The sequence below is a fragment of the Fragaria vesca genome, linkage group LG6 (assembly GCF_000184155.1).
Source record: "Fragaria vesca subsp. vesca linkage group LG6, FraVesHawaii_1.0, whole genome shotgun sequence".
In the NCBI taxonomy this organism is placed as follows: Eukaryota; Viridiplantae; Streptophyta; class Magnoliopsida; order Rosales; family Rosaceae; genus Fragaria; species Fragaria vesca.
In genome coordinates, this window is record NC_020496.1 from 35,268,712 (window position 1) to 35,277,428 (window position 8,717).

Sequence of the window (8,717 nt, forward strand, 5' to 3'; positions counted from 1 at the left end):
GAGAGAGAGAGAGGGGGCGAAACTACAAGCCGTTTCTAAATTAGATTTGGTGGGAAAATCCAAATTACGGCCTACCCAAGAGTGTAAGCGCCGGGATCAGGAAAAACAAAAGAGGTATAACATATGAAATTTTATTAACTCTTATCTAATTAATTATTAGATACACATATCATACTTAATACATCATTTATTAATTTTATTATTTTAAATTTTATTAGATACACATATCTAAATTTTCTATAATATCTTCATTTAAAATACACAACTTATTCACTAAATACACATATTTTCTAGATCTAAAAAAAAATTCATATTAGTGAGATTTCTTGCCTCACGAGGGCACAATTTTGCTTGAGATCTCTCTCATTGAGTTAGATCAATGACAAGTAAACTAGCAAAGTATATATATAATTATATATAGTACCATCCCAAGTTCTAATTTGGTGTTCAAACGTAAATATTTTTGAACGACTTAGCATGTGTGAACAGTTAAAAATAAATTTTTCAACTTCAATTTGTACTATCTAATCAAACAACAAACCCTAAAATCTAAATTTTGTAGTAGATCAATTTTAATTAAAGATAGAGAAGTCATACCTCGCTTAGGGGTTGAGATACCACTGGAATCTATTACATTGTCTTTAGTTTTTGCTTGAAACTATGGTTGTCGCTAGCTATTTCTGATTAGGGCTTGGTATCTTCATATATATTGTTCTCGTAGAGAAGAATAATAGTCTTAAGCTGTCACATCCCGGTTCTTAAGTCAATTTGCAGTTATTTACTATTGGGTTACTTTGACTTTTTACCGTTTTAAGTAACCGTTTACTATTTAAGACTCCAAAAGTTGACTTTTTCTTTTGTTTGGAATTTGGGAAAACTTCCTTCATGAAAGTCGTAGAGGACGTTAAACAGAGTTCGTGGACATGCGGCACGCTTAAAACGGTGTTCGTATGAAGAAGTTATGGTCTAATAACGAAAGTTTCTATGTTGGTAAAATGAGGTAAATTCTAGTAGGCTTTATTTGTTGTGGGTTTTAAGTTGGACCGGGTAGGATTTGGAGAGCCCAAACCCCATTCTCTCTCCCTCTCTCCCTTCTCTCTCCTTTCTCTCCCGAACTCTTCCCGACCCGCCGGATAACCCAGTCCCGTCCGTCGCCATCCGGCCGCCACAGACCACCGCACCGGTCCCGAACGGTCGGCCATCAACCCAACTCTCTTCTTGGACCGGTGGGAGACGCCCTAGTGCCGCCGTGAGGGAGAGAGAGCGCCCGGAAGCTCCGACTGTGTTGTGGAGTCCGGTCGTCGGAAATCGCTCCTCCGGCCGCCATCACCGGTGATTCGGGTCTTGTTAGGAAGAGCTCTCCGTGTGCAACAATTCCCTAGAAGGTAATGATCCAATTCGAAGTGTGTTAGAGGATTTTCGGGCTAGGGTTTGAATTGGGGGATTTTTGGATGTTTTGATTCGATTACCCTAGTTAAACTTAGAATTGAACTAAATGCTAGTTATGAAAGTTGTTGTGCTTGATGAGAGGATTATTCTGTTAAATTTTGGGAGGCATTGGACGTCGTCGGAGTACGGCCGCCGGCCGCCGCTGCCCGCGGAGCAGGTGGCGGCTCCGCCACTTGGAGGTTGATTTTTAGGTTTTTGGGTTTGTTTTAATGAGAGGAGTCTAATGAAGTATAGTTTGGAATTTTTGGAGGAGTTTTGTTAAGGTTTGGGATTTTAAAAGATTAAGGTTTTTGCCGGTTATTAGAATGAAAATCCGGCCGTTGGATTTCCTTGATATTTATTCTAAAATGTTAGAATTGAGGAATTAAGGTTATGGTGGAGTTTGGTGGAAATCCGGTGAGATTAACCCTAGTTAGAGTAGTGGGTTAAGCGGAAGAGATTTTGGTGTTTATTTTCAAATGTTTAATTTTCCAGAATTTAAGTTTGGTCATAAGCATATTTATTGTGCCAGGATACGAAGGGAACCTCGCTTGAGTAGTGATTCGGAATTCGTCAGGCTTAGGCCTAAATCAGTGAGTGGACATTTTGGTTTTTAATTAATATGCATGCAAGATTTTATAATTTAGTTATTTATTTCATTGAGCATTTTAACGTGTGGGACACGTCGTTGAATTTAATTAGTTTCTTTGCTCTTTGAATTCTTTGAGTACGGTTGGGAATCGTACTTATGCTTTAATTATGAGTTTCGGGGAAACTCATATGGATTATGTTTCTTTATTTATGTCATACTTGTTGGATCGTTATTATTCATGCTAGCATGTCGTTCCGCCTTTCGAGGCGATGTAACTTCTACGTTTTAAGTGGGGTTACTCAAGCCCTTTCCGCCTTCGGGTGATGTGATGTAGTCGACGACATCACGCAAGCCCTACTCCTCTCTGTTATCATAACCTGAAGGTGTAGGGAGTATGGGAGTATTATTGCCTGGGAGGCAACCGAGTCTGGAAGGCTCACTTGTATGGCTATATCTGTTTCTTATTTATTGTTGTTGATTTGACTAGCGGGGCTAGTCCCTTGTTTTGGTACCTTCTTCTATGAAGGTTATTATTTATCTTTGTCATTAATTTGACTAGCGGGGCTAGTCCGTCTTCTTAGGATTTTCTTTATGAAAGATTTTTGTTAACATTTGCATGCAACGAATTTATGGCATATTGGAAAGTGGGAAAGTATTTAAATTTTGGTTTCTTATCTTATGTTTATTTTCGTCCACTCACTCTAACGTTTTTAAATTACTTTCCCCTGGGCCCTTTGGTTTTAAAGGCCCAGAGTGCAGGCTCAGTCTAAGTGAGGTCAAGCGTACATGGAGTCGAGGCATAGTCAGAGGCTGCTTCCGCTTATTCTTTATTTATTGTTTTTCATTTAACTCTAGATATGCTCTGATAATCAGTTAGTGAATTAATGTTGGTTATTGTTGGTTGTGGGATTAGTTTAGTTGAGTAATTGTTATATTGGGAGATGTGTTGAACTTGGGGAGCAGGAAGGCTCCAGGTGTTGAGGATGGATGTTTGGTTATAGAAGTGTTAAATTGGATTTTTCAGGTAAGGGTCGTCCATTTTTAAGGAAGGTTATGCCGAATTTTCGGTAAATTTTCCTTGAAGATGGACCCCGCAGGATTTACCTCGGGTTTCAAGATGAAATTCGGGGTGAGTCTTGTCATAAGCGGGGATATTTTTTTTTCAACTAAGTTTTTTTACTTTTGATATAAATGTCTCTTTTGGTAATTTTATGTACGTACAAAGTCTTATCTAATTTGTATAAAAAAGTGACTAGCATCTTGACCCGCATTATGTGCGTGTGTGAATTTTTTTTAACTATTATAGTTATGCTCAAAGTCTGATTTTCCTCCCATTCTCAAAAACAAAAACAAAATCTGATTTCCCTCCCCACTTTTCTCTCCCACCTCCCACGTTTTAAGCTTCTTTCTTTCTGGTTTTCTTTTTTTCTTTTTTCCAACAGTTGCAATTACTAATTTATCATTCATCTGTTAGAAGACATGTTTTAAAGTTTTAATCAATCAAGGGCATTATAGATAGTTCAAAAATTTAACCGTTGACAGTTAAAAAAGCCTTCTTGCTTTATTAATAGAGATGTGTCTCTAACATTTAGGAATGTGTTAATAAAATTTCTCATAACATTTTTATTCTATCATTCTCAAAAAAAAAAAAAAAACAATTTTTATTCTATCAAGCCTGCTGACGAAATAATATATTCATCGTTTCATGATTTTCATCGCAAGCCAAAAATAGTCACTATTCATGAAAATATACTTACACACAAGAAGGTAGTACTCATAATTGTCATACTCATCATAACATGGAGGTAGCTTATACCATCTACGGCATATGATGCAGCTACTGTCACAATTTGAAAGAATTAGAGAGGAGCCAGATTATACCGGACTTGATCATTAATTAATATTTCTTTCTTTCATACTTTGTAATGATATATTTATTGTTTAGTTGTTTTTATTAACTATTACAAGTGGTCGAGTTGATAAGAGATCAAATATGAAGCCCATACAAATATAATATATGAAATTACAAAAGCCGTATGTGTGATCTTGATTAAAATAGTAACAAAACAAAAATAGATTGTGCCCATTTTTTTTTTTGTTGAGGATGAGATTGTGCCCATTTAAGTTATACATGAGCTTGAAATATGCCTCGGGGAAGAGGTTCAAACATTTTTCTGGAAGATAAAAGAAATTCTTGTGAAAAAATAGAAGTTATACATACGAGGAGTTATAGGGTTTGGATCATTGAAGGTTTGAATCGAGATCACACTTATATAGGCCCAAGTTTCCACATACGGCGAGCTTCCGTAATTTTGTTTGGATCATTGATGGTTTGAAATTGGTTCGTTGATGGAATAGGCCCGGACGAGCGAAAATTCTTCAATACACCGAGATGCAAGTGAACCAACTAATAATATTCAATCTTAACCATCTGTTTGATCTAACTTAACTCATGACACTAATATCCATAATAACACTGTACGTTAACTTAAAAGATAATTAAAAAAAAAATGATCCACGACCCATCAACCCAAATCACAACCGTCGGGTATGTTATTCCAGTCATATCTCGATGGCGGACGACGGCCGTACGCTTTATCTCATCAGGGCGTCGACCTCCTCCTCATCGTTCAAATCTCCGAGTTCTACTTGCTGGTACAAAATTTTCAAATTCGAATGGGTTTCTTTGGAATTGTGTTCTAGATTTTGGGTTATTGTTGATTGTTCATTTGTTCTGGGTTTTGAGTTATTGTTGATTGTTCTGGATTTGAGATATTGGTGATTGTTATGGGGTTTGGGTTATTGGTGAGTGTTTTGGGTACTTTAGGAAAAACATGGCGTGGTAGAAAGGGAAGCTTACCTTCTAAATTGCATCCCCAATATAGTGAAGAGGCAACATGGGATGGTATGGTAAAGGCAGATAGATCTCCCTTAGAGAACTAATGGAAAAGATATTAAGAGCAAGAATATATCCAGAAGAATCACAAGCATTCTATGTATGTTGGTCTGGGATCGTGTTTTAGAGGATCTAACGGACTCGCAACGGATCGTTAAGGCACGTGGAACCCGCATGCGTGGTTCAAGTGCACCATGGTGCACTGAATCCCCTCCGCCGGGCGAGTGTTGTTATATATATGTATGATAAGTTCAAGTTGCTCGGTGAAGTCATTGAGAAGTCAAGATACTTCAAGCGACACAAGCCACTAAAACCTTTTGGTATTTTTCCTATGAGTTGGTTTTTGTTGCCTTGCTAACTATTGGTCTATAACCCATACCTAAATTCAAATTTTAGGCCAACTAAAACTACAAATATTCATATGAGTTTTGCATCTCTAACCCTTAGAGTCAAAACCCAAATCTATTTTAATTTTTATATCATTGTTTAATCATAAATAGAGTAAAAACCTAAACATATTTTAATCATTAATTAGTTTATATTAATAAACTACTACCCCACACCTACTCACTCATTAATTATATGTTTGGTCCTATTTAGTTGAGTCAAAATATGACACATTTTAGGTAAATCTTATTTTAACTCAACTTGGATAATGGGTTAGAGATTAAATTTTACAAAACTCAAAACCTATTATAGGTTTTAGACCAAAGGTTGGAGATGGTCTTAAGGTCCAAGCCCTCAGGTATTGCAACCTATTATAGGTTTTAGACCAAAGGTTGGAGATGGTTAAAGCTCAAGCCCTCAGGTATTGCAAGGAATTCGACGAGAGACTACCAAGCCAATTCAAATCTGAATCCCATGGCCTCAATGGATATGACATTGTTGTGAGGTGTCAAGGTAGAGCAAGTTTGATAGATCACCAAGATGACGAGGGACATTCCCCCAAAAATTGAGTGAGAGAGGTCAAGGTACCTCAACTTATTAAGTGACCCTATGAAACTTGGTATGGGAGTTCCGTTGAAAGAATTATGACTGAGATCCAAATGATGCAAGTATGTTAAGTTTAGCAAAGAATGATCTAACTCACCGCTTAAGCATGTCTGCGTACTGCAAATATTACTAAGGGAAAGCTTTATGACATTGCATGTTTGGTTACCGCAGCTAATGCCCACCCACTTTCAGCAGTTCTGCCCAACCCAAGAAGAAAACATACCCCGCAGGATCTGTAAGGCCTTAAACTTAAGCAGGGCCTTCTTCTCCTCCTCAAAGCAAGAGGCATTCAAATTCGCAACATGCGAGTTGATCAACTTGGCTTCAAGGACGAAAGAGTTGGAAAACAAAAGCAGGAAAACGATCGAGTGAAAGAAGTTGAAAGGAAACTTTGCTGGTAGCCATTGTCTCTCAAAAAGGAAGCAGATTTCTAATACCATACCTTGTTTTACTTTGAAGCTGCATGTATTATAAGTGAAGAGGATTGACTACCTTACACTTGTGAGTACCTGCATTATTTATGCAGGTAGACTGTAGTCATGATATTTGAGTTAACCTTTGTATATACAAAATATTGGTGTCATTTGCCGGCTTAACAAATTTTTCTAATTATATTCCGGGTGATTTTCCCATGAGAAGAATGAAATAGTTTGTTTTCCTAATGAAACCCAGTAGCATGAGGAACCTTTCTTGCATTACCTCTCAATTATCAACAATTATCAATATAATGACTAATCGATCTACTGTTATTTACTCCATCTTTATCAAAGTACAGGCAGAGTCGACTTACTTACATATCCCAAAAGTTTTCGAGACTTAACTTGAACATGATGTTTGATTATTTCTTGAATCCAACCATATAATATGATCTAGCAATTAATATATATTTTCTAAGATAAGAAATATTGAAATTTGAAGATATATAGATTTGCATGTCACCAACAAAGGATGTATTGTAACTCTTTTACCTTATAAACGGTCGTCAGGGCAGTGCTCGACCATCCAACTTCGGATTGAACGTTGCACGACTCTACAAGCTGCAAGATTTCCACAACTCAAATTGAAAAGAATGAAGCACGTAAGTAACCAATCTAATATTCAATCGACACTACTGATCGAAGATTAGAAGCTAAACACAAAATCCTCAATATTGAAAAAAGTTTGATTACTATCCAATGGGACTAAAATCCTTAAATGCCAAAACTCAATCACTTCACTCGAGTACATAAAATGTAAAATATTATGCCAGTAAAACACCAAACAAACATCTAAAACTTTACTCAAAAGCCCATTGATTCTCACGACGAACCTCCTCCTCTTCATCCTTGGTGTAGTCATTCTTGATATGGAAGATTGTTCTTATTTCCTCGAGGGTCTTCCCCCTCATCATGCCCGCAACATGTGTGCACGTCACATCCAACAAGCCCTTGATGTTCAAGTAATTCGCCGCCAGAATCATATCAAACAACACATTCTGGTCTGCCTCCAACTCCTTCACAAACTCCCCATCCCATGTCTTGAGTGCATCGTCCTCGTTGCTGCTCAGGCCAAAGCTGCTGCTATCTTTTGCGACGGCCCTGATGTGCTTTTTGCAGTACTCGATGACCTTGGCCAGGATCTTGCCAGTGACATTTGGGAGAGGAATGCCTCCCTCGGCGCAGTCGTCCTCGATCATGTGCTTGATAGTCTGCAACTGCAACGCCACCGCTTCCTCCACCTCGAAGGCCTCGCAGTCGGAGCTCCTGAGGGTAAACATCTTCTTAGTACTCTCTTCAGGTGCGGCGGAAGTCGACATGGTTAGGGCTTTGGCTAGAAATACAACTGGAGAGAAATATTTAGGGTTATGAAGAGTGAGGGGAAAAGACACCTTATTTATATAAAGTAGTCGTTCACTTTATGACGGTTTATATTCCTATTGTAAATCTGATAAAAAATAAAAATAAAAATAAAGATTCCTATTGTAAATCTTATTATAAAAAAAAATTAAAAAAAAAAAGATTACCAAACCCTAAAAGTAAAGAATACATCACCCTAGTCTTCATACCTTTTGATCGTAGTTCTTGCACAAACTTGGTTTAGCTGATCGATCAGTTGAAAACTAAGATCAAAATTACTTGAGAATCAGTTGAAAGTAGAAGGAAAAAAAAACAATAGATGCCTGCTGGACGCGAGGTATCTTATGTTTAAGATCTAAAAAACAGGAAAAAAAAACAATTAGATAAGAATCCCAAAAATGTTTTAAAAAAAAAAAACGAAACCATATCATAATCCAATGAAGAATTAGGCTCACATCAAATGTAAAATCTTTCAAATTTTGTACCAAATAAGGACTTTGAAACCCGAATATGATTCTCCTCTGTTGCTACTTCTAGATTTGATCTTCCTTCTTGCCTGGCTTCTTTCTAGCTAGATTGTGTCTCTTCCTTTGTGGTAAAATATATCTTGCTTTACGACTCCCACGTCGTTCAGTTTCTTTGAGATTATTGGTCGACAATGTTTAGATAACTACTCAAACTCAAATTGAAAAAGAAACTGCAATTGCAGTTAAACATTTGCACGAAATTAATGTTTTTTTTATTTTCTTTTTGAGGTATAGATTTATTGTTCTATATTTCATACATTAAGTTGCTGAGTTTTAGAAATTAAATAACGAAAGGGGAGCAGGGTTTTTTTTTAAAATTTTACCAAAGAGCAGTTCCATAAGCCAAAGTGGCTTAATTAATACTGACCTATTGTAAATATGATGATAGGAACCCAAATGACTATAGGATAAATATATATATATATATATATATATATATATATATA

General features: G+C 36.8%; 1 protein-coding gene across 1 annotated transcript; it reads right to left on the reverse strand.

Annotated features, from left to right (window-relative positions):
* Nucleotides 1-7,185: 7,185 nt before the first annotated feature.
* Nucleotides 7,186-7,704, reverse strand: LOC101290692 (SKP1-like protein 4-like). The gene has a single exon (XM_004306211.1). The coding sequence runs from the start codon at nucleotides 7,702-7,704 to the stop codon at nucleotides 7,186-7,188; it is 519 nt and encodes a 172-aa protein (XP_004306259.1).
* Between the last annotated feature and the right edge of the window lie 1,013 nt (nucleotides 7,705-8,717).

Bases quoted from the DNA above. Each gene is read 5' to 3' on its own strand.
- LOC101290692 (XM_004306211.1), bottom strand. From the start codon at position 7,704: ATGTCGACTTCCGCCGCACCTGAAGAGAGTACTAAGAAGATGTTTACC.